This window comes from Alternaria incomplexa (assembly GCF_024043165.1).
Source record: "Alternaria incomplexa strain BMP 0042 chromosome Unknown scaffold_1, whole genome shotgun sequence".
Lineage (NCBI taxonomy): Eukaryota > Fungi > Ascomycota > Dothideomycetes > Pleosporales > Pleosporaceae > Alternaria > Alternaria incomplexa.
Window position 1 is genome coordinate 3,827,461 of NW_026249850.1, and position 25,660 is coordinate 3,853,120.

The window sequence follows — 25,660 nt, forward strand, 5'->3', positions numbered from 1 at the left end:
GGAAAGGAGTGTAGTGGTCTATTCGTTATTTGGAGTGCGGGTGGTAGACTTGAGAAGATGTAGATCAAGTTTAAGTACAACGTCAGACATCGTACGAGCTAAGAAATAGAAAGAGGAGAACGTGCTCACGGAGTATCTGTGTTCGTAGTCGACCCCGTTGTTTCGAAGGAATGAACATGTCAAGCAAGCTATGCCCAAACGAGACGCTACTCCTCTCCAGGGTGTCCCATGGTCAGGCCGTAGACTTGTCGATCATCTGAGAAAGGTGGGAGGGCCACTTGGCACATTGGTGGATTTGCCTGATAGTTTAGTATTGATGGAGCTGACGGAAGAACCTCAGAAGCTGATCAGCAGCCCGTTCTCCAAAGACGATGTTCTTCGTGATGTGCATCGATTTTGCGATGCGTCGGGAATGCTCCGCGCGCATGGATCCCTGTCTGTCAAGTCAAGCTTCCCCACAAGTCATTCCGTGCGCCTGAAACATTTCGCCGATGCTTGATGAGGGCAATATAACGTCGGTGGGACTAGGGAATAGGGCTACGGTAATTTTCCGACGCTCATGCGGGTCCAGACATGACCTCAGCTTCATGTCTTCTAATCATTTCGGACGAACGATTCTTCGACTACAAGCGAGCTGAGAAATTCCATATCGGCTTCATTACCGGTATCGCAGAAGGACTTCATTGTCGGCTGGAGTTGTAAGCGACGAACAAATGCGTATGGCTCGAAAGCGACTCACGGTGCCCATATCGCCCTTCCTGTCGACCTTCCAAGTATTGCCCGACTGACGAATCTCGTGCTGAATGTAGAAGGGCTCCGGTTCTGATGTTTTCCAGAAGCCGGTTAGCTTCCTAGTAACTTGCCTCACTGGCTCTCCTACTGCAGGCGTAACGGGTGCATCCAGCCAGGGCTGAACATTTTCCCACTTCTTGTCTGGCAAGTCCCACCTACCACCGTCGGATGCCTGCATGAGAACATCCACATGAAGTTCCTCGATGTGAGGGAAGTACTGGAGGATCCGGCTGATGGCAACTGAGGCAGCATTGGGCTTCGCTGCCTCACCAGGGTTGACGCGAGCATTCCCGCGTTTATCGATGAACACCTGTGGACCACCATTCCACCAGTCGTATCCGGGCCAGATAGCCAGCCTAAGCTTCTTAGTCCTGCCAATGATTGGAAGTAGTGCGAGGAAACGAGGCGACATCTCTTCGCGCGTGGGGACGTAGTAACCGTGAGCCCCGCGTAGCTGGCGCTGGACCTCCACTGTAATACGCAGAGCGTCATCGTCGCAGGCCCGCTCTGCTTCTTCGGCAAATTCGGTTCCGAGCCTCGCAGCCACGACATTACTCAAGGGCTGCTCCTCCGAGTCCGGCGTTGTTGGAGTGACCTTTGACAGCAGAAGACGGTGCTCTAGACACTCTTCTCGTAGCTGCCGACACGTTGCTACAATGTTTGGAGGTGGACGGGAGGGAAGATAGATGCGTGTATCGATATAGGTATCCATGGGTATTTGACGCGATCTGTACAAATGCTGGGTGTCCTTTATCGAAGTCGATGTATAGACGTACTGCGGTAGGATCAGGTAGCCAAGAATCTCGTCGCGCAACTCGCGCGGCAGGGCAAGAAGTGGTGAAACATTATTGGAGGATGGCATGATTTCAATCGATTGCGAATTGGCGCTGGGCATTGGTAGTTGAGAACGCGAGGGTTGTATGTCTCGCTGGGCAGGCGGTTTATGCTGCAGCCTTGCGGAGCGGATTTCCGCGCTCCGCACGTGGTCTGTGAGGGTGGCGATGGCACGCCTGATCAGAGCAGAGTCCAGTTCCTCTTTTTTCTTACTACTAATTGCCTAGTCTTCTCAGGTACAGATTCCCCTGATGGGATAATTGGCATCTGACAGATAGATGGCGAGGCGTGCGCATCTATCGACGCCCACTGAGGCACAGGGCAGGAGCGGAAGACAGGGTTATTCACAGTGAACAACACGCCGCGACACTGAGAAGAGATACAAGCGGTAAAGATGCTATAGCATTAGAAGTACTGAGAGAGGATCTTGCTGCCAGGGGTAATGTCGGCCGTGGCGCAAATGCGGAGACCTGGGGATGGTTCGCAGAGCGGGATGACATCGTGCATGGGCTCGGCGGGGCGCGTTTGCGGCTCCAGCACAAACAACTTCTTGGGCTTGGGCTTGTGATTGAAGCATGCAACACCACCGCATGCCGCCGTGCCGAACCTCACTCTCATCGCGACATGCATACTGATCTCTTTATGTCATCTCACTAATAGACACTCAGGTACAGAAATATCCGCCGGTTCCAAACAGCCTGCCGTCGCGGCTCAATGGGCGCAGCGTTGCATTACCGCTGTACCGCGTGCCCTTCGGAAGCTATCTGGAGTCCCAAGACGTTGTAGATCGGCCAAGAAGCGGTCTGGCTCCATCACGAGATCATGGCGAACAACGAAGGAAGGCGCAGTATCACCCAAAGGCTGACGCCATGGTGGGCATTGCGCTCGAACGAAGCCGCGCCCCAGGATACGGAAGGTGAGAGTAGCGGAACCCAAATAAACGCTCCTGCCCAGGTACGGCAAACCTCATACGCACCTTCCACCGTTACGGCACGCCGCACGTGCATGCCGACAGCAACATCTGCTTTTGGCAGGCATGAGGCCATCATTACCCCTTCGCTCCTGCCATACGCTGACATGCAACAGCCCGCGACCCTCTTTGCTAGCCCTACGCCCTCCCCACGTCCCGAAGCCGCGAACAACCCGCCCAATATCTACCAGCCTCTCATTCATCAATACTTCGCAAACCCAGGAGCGACATCCTACCGAGGCTCCTCGTCACGCGGCCGCCCATACAGATACAGCTTCGCCCCACGTGGACGGCGAAGACAACCTCCTTTCGCTCACAGGCTGTACAACCCAACCCCTCAAGCACCAGAAGGTGAAGGCGAAGGCGGAGGCTCAATGTCAGAAGATCCGTACGACCACGAGCTTGCGATTGCCTTGCACTTGGACCTGTTGGAAGACGCCGAGAGGTTTGGAGAAGAGGACTTGGGCGATTCGGGCATATACGATCACAGTGAAAGTGATTCCGGTGCCCACTCCCGGCGCGTTCACTTCACCGACGGCGACTGGGACGACGAAGCAGACCGAATTCCAGTTGGTGCACCAGCTCCCTTTGGAGGCCCCTCGTCACCCGCGAACAATCTCCACCGTCCCTTCAACTACTCACATCACCACATCATGCCCGGCCCTTCGAAGCGCTCGCGCGATAGCTATGAGGGCCCAGAAGAAAAGGCCATCGCACACGTCCTGAACTTCAGGGGTGCCATCAGTGCCATGCTATACAACAGCATCAGCCCCAACCCTCAAGCGAACGATATTTGGCCCGAATGCCGCAGTTCCACAAAACTACCCGCCAAGTACTATCTGCTCGACAAGAGCAAACTGCTCGCATCTGATCAGGATCCAAAGCATCCCCCCTCCAAGAAAAGTGGAAAGAAGGCAGTAAAGACTGCAAGGAATGAGGCGTCGCATGACACTCTTCCTAGTCCTTCGGTTGGGCGCCCGAAATGGAAGCTGCCGGTTGAGCTTGTAGAGATGATCGCGGAACACCTCAACCGCGACGACATAAAATCACTGCGTCTTGTAAGCCGCGAGATGAACAAATCGGTCTCGCAGGTCATCTTCCGGACAGTGGTTGTTCCCTTTAATACCGAGATCTACGGCATGCTAGCACAAGAGCACAAGCCTGACTTCAAGGGCAAAAAGCGCGCACGAATCGAGCAACCCAGCTACTTATGGAAGAACGCAAACGGCGATGAAGTGTACAACGGCCACGGCCTCGACGTCTTCCGCGGCTTCGGTACACACATTAGGAAGTTTGGCATGAGCTTTGAAGTCAACGAAGAATCGCTTTCTATGCCGCCCGTCAAGTCACTGACGGAGAAAAAGACAAGCTTTTGGGGTAACTACGACTGGCCACATGAAGAGTATCGTCGCTTCGATACTGTCGCTGGACTCGAAAATGCCGCTGATGAAACACCGCGGATGAAAACAGCATTTTCCGAGCTCAAAAGTGTCAGGGAACTGGCGCTTTCCATTGATAGCGGTTTAGGATGGCTGAACGGACCGGACAGATCTATTCGAGCACGTGTATTGCAAAAGCCATCTCGCGTCTTTGGCACTGCCAAAGCCATCCCAGATCGTAGAGCCCAGGCCCAACAGGAACTTTGGAATCACATTGAAGCATGCCACCAGAACGCTGGTAGCGATGTTAGACTGGCCACACTATACAGGATGGATGGTCAACTCCCTCTTGCCGAGCTTCAGGATGCCAACAATCTTGCAGATGAGCAACCACAGATGCCCTACTTGGATCCTCAGCTTCTCCATGCTGCTACTCCTTATGAACCCGGCGATCTCCCTGTTCCTAATAGCTTCGAAGACCCGTATGTTCTGGAGCGCTTTGTGTCAACCCCACCACCTTCAGGTACAGATATTCTGTTCTCATCGAGTAAAATGCCATCGGAAGGAGCCCACCTTGTGAACCCTGTCATACCCGCCAAGCTCACCAAGGCGCAGAAAGAATGGCTATTGGAGACTGAGTGGGCCCAACGAGCGTTCATGTCTTCGTACATGCTCTCTATCATCGACAACCCGACCACGTTCGAACACGTACACACGCTGAACATTTCCGGGCTCTCCGATCGTTACCTTCCAATGCTAAATCGTTCGGATTTCTGGGACGCACTACTAGAACTCCACAACGTTACTATCATGGTGATTCCATGCTGGCGAACTGTGCAAAAGGACGAGGCCGGCTTCGTTGACGCGCCAAAGATTAGCCCCACGCAAAGCCATGGTATACTATTCGACCTACTCCGCCATCATGTTGCTGGTCGAGCGAACATCCGTCATCTGAAAGTTGGTTTTGTCACTGGAGGCGAACATGCTGAGGGACTGTACGCGAGGAACAAACTTCTATTTCCTGCTCCCGTAATGGATATACGAGGTCGTTCAGAGAATCCTCCTTCTATCCATCCTACGGTGCTGGTCGCGACTGATGCAGCTCTTGTGAAGGCAGGTTTGCTTCAGTTCCCTCATGTAGAACAACTCGTGCTTAACAACTGCTGGATTACGCCACCAGCTTTGCGCGAATTCGTCAAGATGCACGATCGGTACAAGCTACAGACTTTGGTATTGGATTCGGTGTCACTTACGGGCGTGCTGCGTCCTAACGCCAACCCACACCCGCAACCAGCGGCATTCCACAATATAATGCCGCCTCATCTTCCGGTAGGTGCACTATTTGGCGCTGTCGGTGCCCAAGGTCCGCAATTAGTGCCAAATCAGCAGCAGTTCCTTCAGGCTTATATCCAGACGCTTCAAACGCAACTTCAACACCTGCAGGCCAACGCTGGAGGTTTTCAAAACAACAATATAGCGGCCTTACATAACCAACTGCAACAGCAGATCGGACAGGTGCCCAACAACCCAGGACAACAGCCGCATAATCAAGCTCAACCTCAACCTCAAGGTCAAGGACAAGCACCAGCTCAAGTTCAACCTCAAGGCCAACCCCAAGCTCCGGTGCAGCCACAGGCGCAGCCAAACCAGCAGGTTCAAGCAATCGCTCAACAGCATATCAATTTCGCCACTGTGGCCCAGCTCGCTCAACAGGTCCATCAATTGCAAACGCAGTTAATTCTGGGACAGCAGCCTCAACCTATTCCTGCGTTAGCAAACAATCCAGTTCCAGGCGACGCTCAGTCTGTACTCAAGGCACAACCCCGTGAAGGCTCTTGGATGGACATCATTGATCAAATCTCACCCGGCACCAATCTCTCCGACTTTGGATCTGAGCATTCCAAGGCCGACGGCGAGCGCACTACCTCACTGCGAACAATCGAGTTTGTTTCATGCGGTTATGCTAAGCTGTCCAGCTCATCCTTTGATCAAGCTGATGTCGATCCTCTTGGCATGGCTGCTCACTGGCGCAACCAGATGCTTAGCAAGCGTATTGTCGCTCTTGCGCCTGCTATGCTGAGCGCCAAGTGGAGCCACCTGGGTGACATTGTGCAAGACATCGATCCTTCCGAGCTAGCTGCACTGGATGCGGCCTGGGACTTGAGAACCGGCTGGGAAGACGCTGAAGCAGCTCGCGCCGCTGAGTTTGATGGTATGCTTGCTGGTGGAACAGGGCGTTTTACCGGCACCATACGGCACTCGGATAGGGTGGCTGACGAGGCTTCTGCGAGTTAGTGGAATGCTTTTGAACGCTCTGATCTCTTTGCGTGTATGCTGACATGACACCTAGATGTTTCTGAACTTTCGTCCCGGTTTCAGCGGCTTGGTATGTGATGGGAGTACTGATGAAGCTGTAAGATACTACCGGCGGAGTGTTTGTCTGGTGTCTAGGATCTACTGTCAGCGGACTAGGCCACTTGTTCGAATGTGTTTACTAGCGGCATGGGTCTTGTACATCAGGTGTCAGCCGTGTGACGAGAGTTTGTCTTGATTAGACAGGACTCTGTGTACAGCGGCTTCAGTCGGCCATGTACAGTAAAGGGTATAGATGTAAGATACCAAAATCAATTCATAATCAACTGCTCTCTGTATGTGCAATAGCAAGCGAGGCTAGAATAGCTTCAGATTTCACTCGGCATTGAAGCGAATTGCGTGTTGCGCTAAAAAATGTAGGCCTTTGTATGCTTTGGTGAAAGGGGTCAAAGAAGTCTACATTAACACTATACCATGTGTTCCCAAGTCCATCACGCAACTGAAACACTAAAGTGGCTCTTCCCTTTTTTCCAACCCGTAAGGTCACAATTACACCTTGCCTAACACACCCTCAATACATCAACAACCATGTCATTCCAAATTCACATCATCGCGGACATCAAACCCACACAAACCGGACCGGATCCACGTCCCACCACCGAGTCCTGGGAGCAATACATGGCACGTTTAGGTCTTCCGTCCAACGCGAAACCGCTCGACTTTCCTGATGAAGCGGCAAAGTACGATACTAGTGTGACTGTTGCGGAGGACTATGCAGCGCATTTGAAGGAACGAAGGAGATGTTGAGGGAGAGGGCGGCGAGGGCTAGGGTGAGGGCTGTGAAGGAGAAGGAGGAGGAGGAGGAAAGGGAAAGGGAAAGGCTGGAGGCTGAGGAGCGCGAAGCGAGGAGGAAGAGGTATTTTGAGAGTGAGGAGGAGGGGGAGGAGGAAGAAGTAGTTGATGCGGAAGGTGCGAGTAAAGAGAGTGATAATATTGTCGCGGATGGGAAGGGTATTGAGGTGTCGAAGCGGCGGAATGTCTTTGGTAGGCTGAAGTCGTATCTTGGACGGAGGGTTTTTCGGGAAATGTAGGAAGGAGACATGAGCATCTAAGTCGCCAGATGAGACACTTTCGATATGTCGCAGGATCAAGGAACAGTCTGTTGTGCAGAATATGTCTCATTGCTGCCAACACATACTCAAGACTCACTTCCTTTGTGAAGTAAGACAATATTGACGCTCTGAACTTGCATGGAATGCTGTGTTTATCACGTCCGCTCCACCATCACAGCAACACCATCATCATCACACATCCACCATCCCCTACCACCATCCTTCCATCCTCTCTTCCACCAGCCAAAACCCCAACCCACCAACTCCACCATGTCATCCTACTCCATATCCTCCTTCCCCCTAGCCACCTTCACCACAGACCTCATCTCAAGTCTCGCCCTCCTCACCAACAGCGCCCTCGACGGTGTCGTCGCCGCATTGATCACCCATCACACACACCGCGCCGACACAGAACTACAAGAACTACAAGAACTTAACAGAACCATCTCTTCACTCCAGGCAGACAAAATAGAACTACGCCACCAACTCCTACAATTCCAAATCCAAACCGGGCAAACTGTCTCTGAGCTGAGGGCGGAGAAAATGGAGTTGAGTCAACAGGTTCAGGTTCTCCAGACGCAGGGTCAGAGTCAAGATGGGAAGATGGTTGAGGAGCTGAGGGAAGAGATGGAAGGGTTACAAGGGGAGCTGAGGGAACGCGATGTGAAGATTATGGGGCTGGAGGAGAAATATGACCGGCTTGCGACAGAACGGCGTGGAAGGGTTTGGGGTGTGGTGCGCAGCGGGCTGTGTTTGGGGATGTAGGGGGGAGGAGCATGTGTATCTAAAGGAGGTTTTTATAGCTGGGGTGGAAGTCAGGAAATAGAATCATGTTGTATCTAGTCTATCTCTATCCTTTCCATGCAACATGTCAACAATCTATACCGCCACTACCCTCATTTTTCCACAAACTGTATTCACTCTTCGCACAACTAACTACTCATAACCCGCGGGCTCAATCTTAACCGGAAAAGCCGGCTCATCCAACCGACTCGCACACGCCGCCTTCCAATTCTTCGGCGTATACCTATCCACAATAGCCTTGAACGCGTCCAGCGTGCAGAAACTAGTATCGCCGTCTAGATGCTTGCCCGGTGCTTTGCAACCAGGTATCTCCATGACTTTGTCGTTGTACCGGAGACGGACGTAGTAGTCGTTTAGTTGGTCGCGCTGTGCGGTGGTGAGATCGGTGATGGGCTTGCGGGCTATGCCTTCGGGGGTGAGGCTGGAGTCGGAAGTGGTTTTTGTGCTGCCGAAGAGGGAGGACCACCAGCTTTGGGTTTTGAGAGTGGGGTTTTGCTCTGTGGGGGCGGGGGGGTTTGGGATGACAGTGGGGTTTCGCTTGCGGAACATTTCGACGGCGATGTGCGAGGTGAATGGGGGCCATTTCTCGCCGTTGAAGGTACCGAGCGATGTGAGTACGCCGGCTAGGGTAGTATCGTGGCATCCTGACATGGCGAAGCGGATGTTGGTTTCGCCGCCTCGTCCTTTGCCTAGTTTGCCATCTACGCCACCGACTTCGACGATGCCGGAGTTGCCGTTGCGCTCGACGCTGCCGACCATTCGGGAGGTGATGTCGCCCATTAGGCCGCCGATGCCGAGCATACGGTACTCGGACGACTCGGTGTAGCCTGCGTACCATTCCTCGACCGCGATCTTGTCGATAATGGCACGGGCTTTGGGGTCGTAGAACTCTTTTGGCAGCTTGGTTTCTGGGCCGTGTGCATCGGTGGCGTTTAGGGTGTCCATGATACCGGAAAGCCTAGGGTGAGAGTCCACGGCTACTTTTTGCTCCCCCGGCATCCATTTCGAAAGCACTTTGGTGAGGTAGCGCATGTCTTCGGTGTCGTTCCAACGCTCAGCTGCACGTTGCGCAAATGCTCGGCTCAATTGAGCGAAACGTCTACAGCTTGCGTCGTTGGGGAAGAGCGTTTCATCAGCCGGGGTTCGGGTGATGATTGTTGGTGGAGGGAAGTCTGCAGTTCGTGCGGATGGGGGGTAGAAGCCCCAGAAGGCTTGTTGAAGAGATTCTAGAGCGCGTGGAATAGGCGTTGCGCGTAGATAGATCATGTCACTATCGGAGATGAGCTCGGGCATGAACTTCAGTTGGTTGACGTAGAGATGGCGAAGGCGCTCGCCTAGGGCTAGAGTTGTTTCACGGCCCTTGTCTGTGAGTTCACCGGGTTGACATATGGCATCGAATTCGCCTTTAGGTCCTGATGCAATGACTAGTTGTTGTTAGTGACCGTCCGGGGTAATTGGACGAACATGTTACCGGGTCCATCATCCATGCCAAAAGTTTCAAGGCGGCGGCGGTATTTCAATTGATCCCATTTCGAAAAGTCCTTGGTGTTCAGTATTATACTGGTAAGTTGTCGGGCGGAGTTGCAGTAGGGCCAATCTTGTCGAGTCAGAAACCCCTCAGTCAGCTCGTGAGAGATGTCTTACAAGGTGGCAGTCCAGTCTGGTAATGTTAACAATGGCACTGTAGTGCACGGACTAGAATGCTTACATTCTGGAAGCGAGGAGATACAGGGCTTCTTTCGCCTATGTGTAGACGTCAATATACGAGTTTGCCAACATGTCAATAACACATTGATGTTACACACCATGGCGAAGTAACTAATATCTCAGTTAGTGGTGGCACGAAAAGAAGCTATGGCATTGGTGCTCACAATCTGTACGAGCTGCAACTCAAGCTCTTTCGGATAAAGCTTATCGAGCTCCTCCTGCGAATAGAACTGCCGCGGGATTAGGGTTGTCATCGTATGTTCTATCAATCACACTGATACTCGGAGATGAAAATGAATTTATTATTAGAGCTCTTCCGTTATGCAGAGCATGAATAATGAGGTTGAGGTGGCCTAAGAGGTTTCTGGAGAAAGCCCGCAGTCACGTGAAGCGTGTGGACGTCATGGCGTCTCATTGGTCGGAGGTATTCCGCACAGCATCGCGACACCTGCACGCGATTTGTGGCGGCACGCATTTCTGTACAACAATTCACGCGGGACGGTCTCCTGGATTAACGGGCGTTCTTTGATTTGACAGTACCGCGCAGATGAGGTCTTGAAGAGCAATTGCAGGTGTGCAAACTTATACGCCAAAAAGTTTCGACCTCACCAGCTAACCATCGTCGCCAGCGTTCACCCCCCTCCACCCCCCCTTCAGGCTCGCTACAGCATTATGCTAAGCGCATACGTATGTCGACAGTGCCGGACACGCCTGGCCCGACGCAGTACCCCCGTGCGAAGCCCTCAATGGCAACCTAGAGCCACGATCGTTTCGCTGGCCGGCCGAAAGCCACACGATGCCGCGGAACCGCCAGATGAAGAAGCATCTACGCAAAATAGAGATGAGGAAGACGGCACACAGGAGACGAATCGCAACGGGCCAAATATACGATTTACGGGCGCACGCGACGGGCAACCTCCCCACAGCCAACAACCACTTGGCCGATACTCCAGACTCATCTACAACGAAACAAACCAAGGCTCAACGTATGGTGGTGGTGAAGAGGAACCTGCATACGTCGATGCAGCACAGGACGGCTCGTCCGGAATGGGCACAGCTTTCGCTGATCCAGTGCTCGATGCTCTCCGCCACGGCAAGATCAATGGAGCCTGGAAAGCGTTTGAGAGCATCTATACTTCACGCGACTGCAAAGCCTTGACAGAGCCAACAGATCGCGATGCGCAGCTGTTAAGTGAAGACCGGGTATTTGCGAAACTCCTCAGAGCCGTCTCGAGTACCTTTTGCGCAGCCAGCCCGGGTTTGAAGGTTACACCAACTGCAGTACTTCTCAAATATGAGCAGCTTGGCATTGCTCGGAAGGAGTACTGGGTTAGACCAACAATAGGTTATCTGACGTATGAAATCATACGTGCTGTAAACACCCCATCTGGATCGGCAAGAGACATCCCTTCACTAGTCACGGAGCTGCTGTCTGTATGGCGACTCTTCTTCCAATGCATGGGGCCAGGGAGCGGTACCATAGAGTCTGTCAGTACTGAATGGCACTTACCACCTGTCGACACAATTCCGGATATGCTTGATCAGAGACAATTTAACATGCGCTTGCAAGGCTACATTCCCAACTATGTCGCTAGTCCTGCCTTGGCTTTTTGTGCTGTATATTTCTACGGTATTTCGGACGCACTGGATCCAAAGACACAAAAAGAAGCCGCTCCCTTTCTAGCCTTCCTTAGACAGCTACTCGCCGGCTCATTTGTAGACTCAGTATTGAAACACACAGAAACCCCGGACTTTAAGAAACTACCAGAAGATGTCCAGGTCACGATTATGGAGGAAATTAATGACGCTCCACGAAAAGCCCTAGTAGCTCTTGGAAAAGCCGGCGAGACCCTTGGTCCAGATAATACAGGCGACGAGTACACCAACTTGGAAGCATTCTATATGACCAGGATAGGGCGTGCTGTGTCAAGCAAAGGCTCGGCAGCCACGCTGGACAGCATGTGGCGAGAGACTGAGAAAACATACGCCGCGCAAGACAAGACTATACCCCCCGCTATATACAACGCCTTTCTTTCTGGGTACATGACTGTTCTCAGCCCACAGCGCTCCGTCGAGGTCTGGAACCACATGATCGCTCACAAGGTCGAGCCAAATATGCACTCCTGGGTTGCGCTTTTGGAAGGATGCGCAAAGGCAAGGGATCTGGATGGCCTCAACGCAATGTGGCAGCGCATGCTAAGAACCGGTCTAGAGCCAAGCAACTATGCTTGGACGGCCCGTATCAACGGCTTGATGTCCCTGAAACAGGTCAACGAAGCCTTTGTCGCTCTGGACGATATGGGCAAACGCTGGGTTGCAGCCGAGCACGCTCTCGCCAACTCTCAGAAGCAGACCAAAGGACAAAAGGGTCCCAAAAAGGTCCAATCTTCCAGCAAAGCAGTGAACCCATGCACAAAGCCTTCTATCGAGGTCATCAACGGCGCCATATCCGCCATTGTACAAAACCGTAGCGAGAGAATGCACCACCAGAAGAAAGTAGAGTTAGTACAAAAACTACTCACCTGGTCGAGGAACTTCCAAATCAAACCCGACGCCATCACATACAACTCTCTCGTGCAGCTCTACCTTCGAGCAGGCGACCGGAGCACCGCCTTCAAGATCCTCGCCCAGATGGAAAAAGACGGACTGGAAGGCGACGCAGCCACACACACGATGCTCATCAGCGCCGCCTTCGACAACCAAGTCTTCGACAACCTCACCTCAACCCAACAAACCGAACGCATCCTCAAGATCCTAAACGACCTCGAAGCCAACGGCCTCAAAATGAACGACTACATATACGCCACAGCCATCGACCGTCTCCTGAAGAAATACTCCAATTTCCACGCCATGCGCGCCGTCATGGAACACATGACATCCCGCAAATTCGTCCCCAGTGTCCACGTCTACACTTCGCTTATAACACACTACTTCCAGTCTGACCCCCCCAACATCGCCGGCGTCGACGACATCGTCCTCCGCCTCTTCAGCGCACCGCGCATGCCCAGTGACCGCGTCCTCTTCGACCGCTTGCTAGAAGGCTATGCGTCCTTTGGCGAGGTGGGCAAGATGATGAGCGTGCTCACGCGCATGAGCAAAAAACAGAATCTGCCTGGTTGGGGCGCCATGGCCGCTGTTGTGCGTGCGTTAGCTCAAGATGGCGATTACGAGCGTGCGCGCGCGATTGTGAGGGATGTGGCGCGTGGTGAGGGGGTAGCGAGAGGGGGTATCATGGGGGATCGGAAGGGAGAGGCGTTTTTCGTAAGGACGATTCGCGAGTTGGGGTTGGCGGGGGAGATGGACGGTGGGGAGTATATGGGGGGTGAGGGGAGGGGAGTGGGGGATTTTGAGGGGGGGATGATGGGCCAGCAAGAGTATCAGCAGGCGACTGCGCAGTTCGAACAGGTTGAAAGTGCGCAGTATGGTCAGCAATCACAGCAGCAGCAGTATCAGCAGCCGCCTGTCATGGAGTATAGTCACGATGGCACGACCACTGGGCTTGAGCGCGAGCCTGGTAGCGTGGATGAGGAGGATGTTCATGGCTTCCTTCGGGATGAGCCTGAGCAGGGTGAGAAGAGGATATAGAAAGCCTTGGATGCTATGTATAATGATGTATCAATGACACTTTGCCCACAATTATCCTCTTCTCTTTTTGTCGAGGTTGTAATGACCCGGCACCAACATGTTCTCTGGAGTACACGAACGACCAGCTTGCTATACGCTACGTCGTTGGCTTGACTTCAGTCATCCCCCACTCAAGGCATCGGTTGGCGACTATGCCTACCAATCGACCGTCCAAGCTAATCCAACTCCCCAGGCTCGCATGATTCAAGAGAAGCGATTAGGTTTACAAGTGAGGCCCTCATAGTAGATGGACTATCACTGTTCACGATAGCGCCTTATGCGAAACACATTACTCCATATTCTCACGACGCTCGCCTCCAGCCCAGCCGTGCTCCAACATCGTCTGTTCCTGAAACGCGTAAAGTGCAACAAGCTCACCCAAGACCAGCGATCATGGGGAAATCAAGTGAGGCTTGCACGGAGCTGTGAGTTGTCAAAACCCACGGCACGGCAAGAGCATCGACCGCCAGTTCAAAGACGACACGAGACGCGCGTCGCGTCAAAGCCGTCTCGAAGGCCTTTTCACATTTCACATCTAGTAGGGAGTAGCAGCGCTTCCAGTGATGGGAAAGTGAATGTGGCATGACTGGATTTCGGGGTCGAAGACCGTGAAACAGCAGTGTGTGTGTTCTGTGGCTCCATGGGTAAGAGTTCAGCCAGATGACGGGTCAGGGTCTGAGGGTTCTGGACACTAGACCCCTTTTTACGGTTTGAGGCGGGCCGATTAGCGGTCGCCAAATGTCTTTCCGTGGTTTATGCGTCAGGGTCGCTGTGAGAGACGGGCTGAGACGGAAGTGAGCGGTTGTGGATAATGGCATGATGGTCTGTTTGACTCCGACGCTGGTGCGCAGCGGCCGGGGCGGACGGGCGGCTTGCGGTTCGCTGGGTATAGGGAATAGAACGTGCGACTAAATTGCTGCGGCCTTTGGATCATGACATTGAGTGATTAGGAGGTTCTGGATGCAAGAAAGTGTCTCTGTGTACGCGGCCTTTGGAGAGGGGTACAGAGAGCGCCAAAGATGGTACACAGAGATGTGTTGGCAGGGACGATCTTTCAAGTCTGCAGTTGGATGCTTCTGAAGTTCGATGGCTGTAGTAAGTCTATGGTAAGTGTATAAGGCCGGCCAAGTGATTGTCAGCCTGCCAATACTACGCATGACAAAGACGTGTAGGCATGGCCTTGTTCTAGAGACCGGTGTAAGCCCGCGTGTAGTACTGTCACCAAGTCTTCAGCTGCATCACTTGCAATTGTCTCTCCCAATTTTAGGTTGGAAATTTCCTCTGACTGCTGATGACGCGTCCCGTGTTCAGCCTTGCTCCAGTGCGAAAATTGTGCAGCTGCTGGAGAATGGCGCAGCAAACATTCCCACGAGTTTCCATGAGGTTGGCCGATAATCGGTCTCGTGCAAACTGGCTTTGCCTGTACCTGCAATGCAGATCTGATAGGTAGGGCTTATCCTCATCTTAGCATGGGTTGCTGGCTACGCTGGAGGGATGAGCTGGTTTTGATTGGGCGGCAGGACCCGCGCGGGCATGAAGCAGTGACAGATGTGACGTCTTAAGTCGTTGTTGACTCAAGACGAGTGTTTCAAGATTCAAAGGTCTCATGGCCAGTGGAATCGGGGAAGCTGGTCGGGTCAAGTCACTCCATGGCACTGGGACGGAGATTGCCGGACTAAAGACCGACTCCGCTCAGAGGACGGGACCATGTAGATCAGAATTTGCGGCTGGCGCTGACAGACTTGACAGGTGAGCCCGCAAAGCTGGCATAATGCGGTAGATGTGGATGTGGACTTGTCGCTGCACTGGGCGCGGCAGGTTGTCCGGAGAGGCGTTCATGCTGACCGTCGGCGTAGACGCCAGACGGCCTTGATGGCTGGTGGTGCTGCGGAATGTGAGCAAGTGCTGCGCCAGACGTACGTATACGAAGGCTTTGTCATGTGCAGGCGTTGCATGGTAAGATGCTGAGGTCTAGAGTTGGCATCTAGACTCTAGCTCGTTTGCACTTGCTCTGTTGGCTGGCGGCATGCAACCGAACTGGGCGCCCGCGCCACCAAGCCGGTAGATTGTGGCTCAATGGCTGCACGGCATGGAAGTTATTCGCGCAGGAGAGAAAAGAGGCCTGAGTGGACGAATAGCAGCGGGGTTCGCAAGCGTGCCCAGAAGGGTGCAGTATGACAGCACAGCCTCAGTGGTGGTGCAGCAGGGCAGGCGGTGATTCGCCTGTCCAACTTTCGGGCTCGGCGAGTATGCGCCGACAGTGCATCAAGTGCGTATGCCTAGCTGCACGAGAGTATACGGAGACTCGCCAGCTGGGTGCCATGGCCTTGGATGTTGTTGAAGGACTCGGGTTGATGAAAATAAAAATGACAGCCGTGACGTGACGTCAGAGGCGGGTGCCGTGGAAGCACCGCGGAGGGGCAATAGATATCCGAGAATTAGCATTATGCTGATATTGTGTCTAGTGTACTAAGAATGGTGAAGCCGACGAGATGACCCGGCGCTCAGGAGAGAGGAAGAGCCGAAGTTTGCTGGGCGGAGGCAGTGATCGGCGGGCGAGCGAGCCAACCGGGTTGGGCCTGCTTCCTTCTATTTCGAGAAGGGGGACTCCGCCTCAGTCTGAAACGGCAAGGGCGAGGGCCCCAGCAAAGAAGCCGCCGCCGCCCATCCTCGCCCTCACTCTGCCTCTCTTCCACCAGACTCTCATCCGACAATTGCACTCTGCATCAACACCAACAACAACAACAATCCTCTCACCACCAACACACTCGCTCTATCGCAACAAACGTGCTCGCAGGAGGCGCGGATCCATCGGCACAGCCACACTTCCGGCAGAACCGGCCCAGCGTCGAGCTGACGACGACTTTCCAGCAGGCTAACCGCTCCTGTCACGCACCCAGTGCCCGCAACACAACACCCCAAGACTGCCGCTTGCCTGCCTAAGGACCGCTCAAACACGATCAGCGACTCCCCAGCAGTCGAACAAACAATAGCGACATGGCTACCGCCGTCCAGCCTGCCATGACCATGGCCCCCTTCAACGGCCACCCGAACCAATGCGTCGACCCCAATGAGTTCTTCGACTTTGGCCAGATGCCCTCGCCCACGCAGCCTGCCACTCTGAAGCGGGAGTCCAGTGCGACATCGACTATGGCCAGTCCCACCAGCACAAACATCGACGACGACCTCCAGACACCCGCAAAGCCCAGCCACGAGTACGAGCGCTTCAAGCAGCAAACTGGCCTGCCCACTAACTCGCTTCCCGGCCTTAACGCCGGCTACAACACGGGCTTCCCCATGTTCTCGTCCACTGGCTTGGACGAGATGGCCATGATGGGCGGCGACTCCATGATGGACGGCGCCTGGAACAACGGCCTGCCCATGGACGTCGGCATGAACATGGCCGTCGACTACCGCCAGAACAGCTTCGTCTTCAACGAGGCCGCCCAAGACGACTTCGTCGACCCCAGCGCCATCACACAAGAGGAGGTCACCAACGTCAGGGTCTGGCCCGGTATGCATCAACAGCAGGCTGCCATGGCCAAGGCGCAGGCGCAGGCCCAGCAGCAGCGTGCACAACAGTTGACCCACCAGAAGCAACAGCAGGCCCTCCAGCAACAGCAACAACAACAACAACAGCAGCAGCAGCAAGCGCAACAACAGCAACAGAACCGCATGGCCTCCACCAGCTCGGCCAGCCGCAAGACCTCGAGCCCGCTCAGCGACGCCCACACCGAGGAGATGATCACCCGCGTCGTCGCACAGATCCGGGCTGACAGCCAGAACGCATCTGCGAACATGGCCAACGACAACCAAGGCCTCCTCCCCCACATCATCCGCGCAAAGAAGGACGAGGAGGACATGGACGAGGACGAGAGGCTGCTTGCGTCCGAGGAGGGCAAGAAGCTCAGCTCCAAGGAGCGCCGCCAGCTCCGTAACAAGGTCTCCGCTCGCGCTTTCCGCTCGAGAAGGAAGGGTAAGCTACATCGACACCAGTACACTTGCAACATCAACTAACATCACCAGAATACATTGGCCAGCTCGAAGGCGAAGTTGCCATGAAGGTCAACGAGGCGAACGAACTCCGCTCCCAGAACCGCCTCCTCATGGAGGAGAACGCCCGCTCGCGCGCTTTCATCGAGCGTCTGCTCCGCCACCAGGCTTTCACTCCCTTCCTCGAGGAGCTCTCTCGCGACGAGTCGCTCCAGGCCAAGGCCCCCATGACCTCAATGCCATCAACCGCAGCACCCGTCGCCGCTGCTCCTGCCCCCACTCAGTTCCAGCAACAACAGCAGTTCAACGGCATGTCGCAGGCCGAGAACACCCACGTTGGTATGACCATGGTCCCCGAGCCCCAACTCGACTTTGCTATGCTCAACCTGAACACCAACAATGGCAACAACTGGGGTGCTAACAATGGTTTCAACTTCCAGCAACCCGTTGCTTTCGCCGTCACTGAGCTGCCTGAGGGTCCCACCAACCCCCTCGACATCGAGGCCATGTCTGGCAAGGGATACAGCGCTATCCTGAACGCCGAGGACGACTCGTCGGTTGAGGAGGTCAAGGCTGACTATCCCATCGTCGAGCGCCCTGTCCAGTCTGAGCCCACCGCTCCCGCTGCCGCCGATGAGACTGAGGAGCTAGATGCCGAGTACGACCTGTACTACTCTTCGTCCATTCCCTCCACCACTGCCGCCGCACCGCTTGAGGACCACGAGGCACTCTTCACCAACCCCGAGAAGGCCTTCGCACACTACTCGCTAGTCATCTCAGACGAAGCGAACGAGGCACTTCTAGCAGAGCGTCTGGCGAGGAAGATTGCTACCATGAGCCCCGCCATGCAAAGATTAGCCGACATCACATCGTCGTTTGACTTATAGCCAATGACTCTACAATTTGTCTTCATTCTGATCTTTCCTTCTCAAACACTGCAGCGATTTTTGTTTTCATAGACTGTCCTACATGATTGTAACGATTCCCTTTGTTTGATCATATATATCCAAGTCGGCTGTTCCGACGTGCGACTTGGGTTTCAGCCGCAATCAGCGAGTAGTAGGCCTTCTTTTGCTTTTCCTTTGTTCTTTCGGTACTGCGCGATGGTTCGTCATGCGTACCTTGATCCTTGTTCTGGATGGCGTTCATCGGGCAATGGGTTTTCTTGTAGATATATTCTGACCCCAAGGTCTGTTGGGGGCTGATGAAGTAGTCGGAACTGGGGTTACGTAGAGGCGGATGTGGGGATTGAATATAGTGATGAAGTTACTTCTTGTCCTACATGCTTGACTGTGATGACTTCTTCTTCTCTGCCCCTTCTCACTCATTGACTACAGTGTCGCCATCCATCCATCCATCCATCCGCCCGGTCCCAATCCTTCCCACCCACCCCCACGCCGCCTCTGCCCTACACTCTTTACCCAGATTAACCACACGAACCCTCCGTCCTCCTCCCCCGTATCTGCACCCTGCCCCAATGCACGTCTACCCTGCATACCGATATCGCATCCCGACAACCATCGTTAATATATTTCCCTACACTACTCCACGTCACATTCCACCTCGCGCATTCCTCGTTACGATGAGGAATGTGGTCCCTCTAACAACAGTGGTCTAAAACACGAGGGACGCATGCGCCGGGTACTATCATTGACTCCCGTTGCGTGTAGTGATAGTAGGGATAGTGTTATAGGGGGGTATCCTGGGGGTATAATGGAGATTGTATGGGTGAATTGCAGGGATGTGTGGTGGTGGAGGATGGGGAGATGGTGGGTGGTGGAGGAGGGAGACGGGGAGATGGGGTGGGGGTATGTTTTTGCAATGGTTGTTGGGTGTATGATGAGGCACGGTAATGTATATGCGCAGAGGTTGGATACATGCTTTGTGCTGGACACATTGGAAAGAGAAGTATCACACTGTCCAGGTGAATACCTACGCATACGTTGAACTTGATGAATTGATATATACCTTGGACTTGTATCCAGCATCCGGAACGCCTATTACCCTAGTATACAAACACTGGAATTGAACTTTATCTTCTCCCTCCTTCCTCTTACTTCCTTTCCATATCCGCTAGAGTCATACCCCCACTCAACGCGTTCCTCGCCCGTGCATGTTGATCTTGCCAGCGGGTTCGTGCGCCGTCGACGGCTGCGCCTTCTTTTGCTGCGACGATTGTCGTGTAAGTTATGCCGAATGCTGGGGTGGTTTTGTTAGTTAGATGTTGGATGTGATTGAGGAAGGAGAAGAGCAGATAGGGTGGTGAGGCTTACCTAGGAAGGCGGCGAAGGAGGGGAGGTAGGATCTTGGTACTGCTGGCATTATGTGTGGATTGGTTGGGTGCGTTGGGTGTTGTTGGCTTGCTTTGTCGGCTTGATTGATGATTGGTAAGATGAAAAAGATTGCCGATTACTTGTATGCAAGACGCTTATTGTATGTGCGATATGAGGTGTTGAAGGTTGATGGAGTTGAATAGCTGAAGATGGATGTGACTGGATGTAGATGATGAATATCAACGGAAGAAATTCATCCACCTTATATCTATCACGATTCCTTGAAGCAATAATCACGATCGCGGTGCTTACCGACGATGCCATTCCTCAATGCATACAGGTTGGTTGCGTGATCCCATGTTACCAACATGAAGGCGTGCGCCTCACACCTACATGCGAAATCACAACTCCGGCTTCTGAGATCGCGAGACACGACCGACAGTCTATAACACCATTGGCCGAACCCGCCAAATGTACGATCATGTCGTATGATACGCTCCTGCGTGTGGTTATTTCAAAAGTCCTAGTGGCGAGACACATGCAGCAAGAACATCGTGTTCGGGCGTTGCCGGGATGCGTGTGGGGTGACCGTTGGCGAGGGTCGTACGATAGTAGGGCGACCGCTCAGCCGGGTTTGTGCGCATGGTGGGTACGTAAACCTGCTTTTATTAGCTGCGCTTTGCGATTTTGGGGTTGCTGTTTATAGTGATGGGGTCGTGATTGTGTGTACGTTGGTTTGATGGTGGAGGGAGAAAGAGGGTGGGGGGCTAGGGCCGTGGAGGCAATAACGATGGGTCACTTTGGATATTGGAGCGTTAACGTGCTGCATTCTTCAACCTTCATTTTAAGATAATTTTAGGGATCTGGTTGCTAAAGAGGTGGTTTTTGGATGTTTTGCGAGTCGAATACCAATGTTTTGGCAGAAGCATTTCTCACGGCCTTCTTTCAACTACACGCGCATAAAGAAAACAAGTATGTATGGAAGTCTCTCTGGAACTCCAGTCCTTGTTTGTGTGTTGGTTTTGAGAGACCTGAAAGAGCTTTCCTACTGAAACGTCCTCGGTGGTTGGCTCATTACACTGGAATCCAGCAGCGATGCCTCAACCATTTTGGACCCCGCACTCATCACCCCTTCTCCTGTGTCATGATCTTCTGCGAAGTCATGAAGCTGCTAGATACGCTTCAATTTTCCGAAGTGCTTGCCTTCCTCCCAGTTGCGTTGCCACTCCTTCTCGGTCATGCACTCACCGGTGTGAATAGTCCACATCTTCTCCAGCCAGAACTCCTTCGTGAACGTTTCATGATCGAACAGTCGCTCCTTAGCCAGTAACTTCTTGCTCGTCTCTGTCTTCGGCTTAGGCCGGATTGTAATGTCAATGAAACCGCCCTCGTCAATGAGCAACTGATTGTCGCTCATCCCTGCAAGCCACCCGTAGAATATTCCAACAGCCGTCCTCATCAACTGTAGATTCTCAGGACGTAGAAGCTCATTGTCAACCTCAACGGTAAACTCGACTTCAAGTTTTGGACCAGTGGGTAGTGCGTTGTGAAGACGGAGGACTTCGCGCAGATTAGGAGTTTGAAGGTTGACCTGGCCGCTGGAATGGTGACGCTCGAGGAGTGAGACAGTTTCGTCGGCTTCGATAAATGCCGGTGTACACATCATCAGAAGATTCATGGTGGGGATACACATTTCTTCCCAATTCGTAAAGATACGAAGTGGCTCACCGTCCAACCTTGAAGCCAGTACGCTAGAGACTTCGTGGTATATTTGCCGGCAAGTGGTGAGCAGTCCCATGCACGGGATACGCTTTGTAGCAACGCTAATGCGCGGCATGGCTCGCCCACGTATCGTTTTTACTGTGTAGCGACGTGTTTCGGCAGGGAAAAGGTCGTAGATCTCGAGGCGGATGTCCTTGGGGAGGTCGAGGAACCGGAACGCTTCATTGTCTGTCATCGCGGGCTACAAGGAGGTCGCTCATCAGCTTAGTGAACCAGACGCATGTACTCGACAACACCTACTTGTATCTTGGAATCGGTCGGATTAGAGTTGCGCAAAGTCGGGCGGTCGACTGGATAGTCGTTGTCTATAAAGCAGGACTGAAGTCTGAGGCAGTTGATAGAAGCGACAGTGAGAAGTAAAAGTAGGTAAAGCTGAAAGAATGTTGTATGTTTATGTACCAATTACGGACTAGTAAAAAACGTCAAAGCTCTAGATGCGGAGAGGCAGCGCAAGGCAGTCACGTCTCAGCGAGAGTAATGATTCAAGAATATCGCAAAAGGACGTAGCGAATTAAGGTAAGGTTTGGATTAATTAAAGAAATATTGATAAACTACTCGGACATTTGCCTGCCGTGCAGAGAGCTGCAGATATACACCAATTCCTCCAAGCAAGATGACTCCTCCACCAATACGCATGCGCGTCCTTCTTTCCTTTCCGCCGTTCTCAGAGACAGCGACGCTCTAGCCAATAGCATGTACACGCGAGTTCGGGACTCGAGCGTGTACAAGCATGAGGCGTGCATCCAGCTGTCTCTTCCACCATTGTCTTCGCTTCCGCCGCCTATGCGTGAAGCCGGAGTCCTAGGGCTGAGCAATATTGAACCAACCAGATAGCGCTTGCGGGCCGGCCCAGTTGGGCCGACGCAGGTGCTGTCTGATCTGCTACGAGTCCGTGCCCAGATGATATCCCACGCCTCCGGCTGGCTACCAGAGTCATCGTTGGTTTGGTCGTTAATTCGTGTCGTATTCGTCGTAAAAACATGTATCGTCCGTTGAATTGGATGCCCATGCGAAGGAGTAGAGATGTGCAAAGAACCAGCACTCTAATCATCACGGATCTTCGTAATCGTAGAAACCATCGAAAAGATCCGTGACCACCTTGAGCATCGGCTCCATCAAGGTCCTCTCATCCTCCGGTAGTCCACCAAAGATGCGCAGTCGTTGAGTCTCCAACTCTTGCTCCTGCTCCTGCTGTAGTCGAAGCCGGGTTTGCCATGCGGTGTACGTTTGCTGCCAGTGGTTCGCATTGGCACCCGCAATCGAACCTTGAGGGTGGAAGCAGGAGCTGGTTGCGGAGAGAGTTGAAGAGGTAGTGCTGACCGACTCGCTTCGAGTGTGGTTGATGACCTGCGGAGGTGAATTGTCGTGGTTGTTGTTGCGGTTCCGAGGACGGCTTCTAGTTCGTTTTCTGTTGTGACGTTTGCCCATGTCGTCTATTTCAAGTTCTTGTGGATGTGTGAATAACTAATAATAGGGTTGAGGGGAGATGGAGAGTGGTGGGGCGAAAAGCCGCGAAGGCGGCTGATAGTCTCAGGAGAGTCAAGCATTGGAGCAAGATACCTACCCAGCCTTATATACATGGGATGACATTGAATCACGTATGCAGGTACAAGCTAAGTCAAGGATGTCAGTAGGCTGCAGAGTGACTCAGAGCCGCACGATGGTGTGACGGGGAGAAGGAAGATGCTAGATCACAGCCTAGATGACAGCGAATGCGGGCCCACTATTGCACCCGTGCCCGCCCATGATTGGTCACATGGCATCGCCGAAATTCGGGACCTGCAGGAGTCATCCTCGCGGCGGGCATGCACAACTCATGTCTCCACAGAGTCTTCACCTCTCTTTGCTCCAACTCATCGCAATTTCCTTGTTTCACCTTCTTTTGCTTCTTCGACTCACCACTCTGACGACATGTATACGGACAAAGGGCGCGCGCGTGATGTGCACAACCGTGGCGGTGCGCTATTCTGCCTTCTCTACCTACCACGGGACTCTTGCAAACTGGGGCTATGCAACAGTCACCGCGAACTCAGGGGACAAATGACTACAGACAAGCGCATGCAGGACTTGTACCTGTTGAACGACCGACATGTGCCTGGCCATGCGACAGCCCAGGATCGCGGAGGGCGGATGGAAAACCTCGACCGCGCTCTGACCGCCATGGGGTCGAGGGCGACGGGATGCGTTGCGTGGGGATGCCACATCACGTTGCCGACCGCCATGTCGACTAGACGGTGAACGTGAACCCGGAAGTTATACTATGTGTTAACATGGGATGAAGTTTTTGATGAGAAAGACATTCGCACAGGCTTCCAAGGTCATTACTCACGTCATCTGCCACACTAGCCACACGGGTGACCAGTAATCGCGATCGCACCTCTCGCTATCAGTTCGGCATCCGACCAGCGGCCATGTTCGCAGCAAATCTGGAATAGCAGCTTCAAAGACTTGTCGACTAGTCGCTGCCTACACCCGCGAACGAAGGATCATGCTAATGCTAGCCAAGTCAAGCGAGTCAGACGCGTGCCTGCGCAAGGCTACAGGCACGTCGCGCAAACACGTGCTCAGGATGGCTGAACCATCCAGGTCTCCATGAGATGACCTTACTAATGCTGTATCGACGTCAACGACATCTTCTGCCTGAGGCACTCGTCACATCATGAGAGTCGGTGCTTTCCCAACATGTTTCGCCGACATCTTACTTCCGGCTCTCCACCATGTGCACCCCGGCCCCAAGTCAGACTAGCACGTCAATGTCCACCACTCGAAACACACGAAAAAGCTGCGGAAACGCGTAAGCTCGACCATTTCCTGTTCTAAACAGCGTCATCTGTGTCACTCCCAGACGTGAATCATCGATTTGGCGCTGTTCGGCTTGTGTTGTGGGTGATGTTGTTAGATCAGCCGTCGCAGGTAAGAATAGATTAACTAGCCAATGTTTCTTTCTATCGATCTGTAGACATTCAAATCGAGCTTGCATTGGTCTTTCTCATTCCACATCATCACTATGACTTTCAGTACACGAGCGACGCTGCTTAGCCTAGGTATGAAGCCAACCCTGGAGATTGAGGACTAAATTGATGAGATGATAGCAGCAACCACAGTTTCTGCGCAGTACGGCCCCGGTGGTCAATACGGTCCAGGCGGATTTGGAGGAGGTAGTGACAGCGGCGACAACGACTTCGGCTCATCGTTTGGCGGCGGCCGTGGCGGCTTCTCATCAGAATCACGACATAAGATCATCGTAGCCCATGGTGTCCTCGCAGCCCTGGCCTTTGTCTTATTCTTCCCAGTTGGATCGATTCTTATACGACTAGGATCGTTTCGCGGTGTCTGGATCGTCCATGGCATATTTCAACTCTTTGCGTATGTTGTGTACATCGCAGCATTCGGTCTCGGTGTGTGGATGATCAACAACATCCCAGTCAACATGTTGGACAACTACCACCCGATTATTGGCATCATCGTCTTTGTCTTCTTGTTCTTCCAACCCATACTTGGCTTCGTCCACCACCTCAAGTTCAAGAAATACAGCCGCCGGACTATCTGGTCGTACGGTCACCTCTGGCTGGGACGTATCCTCATCACGCTTGGTATGATCAACGGTGGTCTTGGCCTGCTACTTGCATCGGATGCGCCCGCGTTCACCGGATTTGCCCCCAGTCAGGGCCAGATCATCGCGTATGGAGTTATTGCCGGAATCATGTGGCTGCTTTGGGTTTCGGCCTCGATCTATGGGGAGAGGAAGCGAACCATCTCAAGCCGGGCGGCAGTGAACAAGGAGGTCGATGCTGGGTCGCCTGCGCGCCCCTATGATGATGGCAAGGAATTATACGCGTACGGTGGTTCCTATTCCTGTTCTGATGCACACATTGCTAACCCAATAACAGGCAGCGAACTTATGCTTAAAGTTACCGATGCATCCTCAGAACCGTCTACAGTAGCGTGTTACAATACCAAGACATTTACTCTGTGATTCATTTGATATTTTCTCATGCAACTCACATGACTTCGCGTGCCCGTCAAGTCTTTGTCTTCCTTCTTGCCTTTCTTGTCAACAACCGTCCAACAGCCACA

The 25,660-nt window shown here is 53.2% G+C and overlaps 8 protein-coding genes across 8 annotated transcripts; 4 read left to right on the forward strand and 4 right to left on the reverse strand.

Moving 5' to 3' along the window:
* Window positions 1-594: 594 nt before the first annotated feature.
* Window positions 595-1,687, reverse strand: J4E90_001362 (uncharacterized protein; the record flags this gene model as incomplete). Its single annotated transcript, XM_051430950.1, has 2 exons — window positions 595-690; window positions 740-1,687. The coding sequence occupies 2 exons, from the start codon at window positions 1,685-1,687 to the stop codon at window positions 595-597; spliced, it is 1,044 nt and encodes a 347-aa protein (XP_051296437.1).
* Window positions 1,688-2,631: 944 nt separating this feature from the next.
* On the forward strand, window positions 2,632-6,270 carry J4E90_001363 (uncharacterized protein; the record flags this gene model as incomplete). Its single annotated transcript, XM_051430951.1, has 1 exon — window positions 2,632-6,270. One exon carries the CDS (start codon window positions 2,632-2,634, stop codon window positions 6,268-6,270), a length of 3,639 nt encoding a protein of 1,212 aa, XP_051296438.1.
* Window positions 6,271-8,336: 2,066 nt separating this feature from the next.
* J4E90_001364 (uncharacterized protein) lies at window positions 8,337-10,165 on the reverse strand (the record flags this gene model as incomplete). The annotated part of the gene is made up of 5 exons (XM_051430952.1): window positions 8,337-9,628; window positions 9,676-9,801; window positions 9,897-9,947; window positions 10,010-10,022; window positions 10,076-10,165. 5 exons carry the CDS (start codon window positions 10,163-10,165, stop codon window positions 8,337-8,339), a joined length of 1,572 nt encoding a protein of 523 aa, XP_051296439.1.
* Window positions 10,166-10,458: 293 nt separating this feature from the next.
* J4E90_001365 (uncharacterized protein) lies at window positions 10,459-13,496 on the forward strand (the record flags this gene model as incomplete). The annotated part of the gene is made up of 2 exons (XM_051430953.1): window positions 10,459-10,463; window positions 10,670-13,496. 2 exons carry the CDS (start codon window positions 10,459-10,461, stop codon window positions 13,494-13,496), a joined length of 2,832 nt encoding a protein of 943 aa, XP_051296440.1.
* A 3,036-nt stretch (window positions 13,497-16,532) lies between these two features.
* J4E90_001366 (uncharacterized protein) lies at window positions 16,533-18,415 on the forward strand (the record flags this gene model as incomplete). Its single annotated transcript, XM_051430954.1, has 2 exons — window positions 16,533-17,511; window positions 17,562-18,415. 2 exons carry the CDS (start codon window positions 16,533-16,535, stop codon window positions 18,413-18,415), a joined length of 1,833 nt encoding a protein of 610 aa, XP_051296441.1.
* A 2,557-nt stretch (window positions 18,416-20,972) lies between these two features.
* On the reverse strand, window positions 20,973-21,758 carry J4E90_001367 (uncharacterized protein; the record flags this gene model as incomplete). Its single annotated transcript, XM_051430955.1, has 1 exon — window positions 20,973-21,758. One exon carries the CDS (start codon window positions 21,756-21,758, stop codon window positions 20,973-20,975), a length of 786 nt encoding a protein of 261 aa, XP_051296442.1.
* Window positions 21,759-22,633: 875 nt separating this feature from the next.
* On the reverse strand, window positions 22,634-23,011 carry J4E90_001368 (uncharacterized protein; the record flags this gene model as incomplete). The annotated part of the gene is made up of 1 exon (XM_051430956.1): window positions 22,634-23,011. The coding sequence occupies one exon, from the start codon at window positions 23,009-23,011 to the stop codon at window positions 22,634-22,636; it is 378 nt and encodes a 125-aa protein (XP_051296443.1).
* A 1,657-nt stretch (window positions 23,012-24,668) lies between these two features.
* Window positions 24,669-25,492, forward strand: J4E90_001369 (uncharacterized protein; the record flags this gene model as incomplete). Its single annotated transcript, XM_051430957.1, has 2 exons — window positions 24,669-25,420; window positions 25,474-25,492. The coding sequence occupies 2 exons, from the start codon at window positions 24,669-24,671 to the stop codon at window positions 25,490-25,492; spliced, it is 771 nt and encodes a 256-aa protein (XP_051296444.1).
* Window positions 25,493-25,660: the final 168 nt, after the last annotated feature.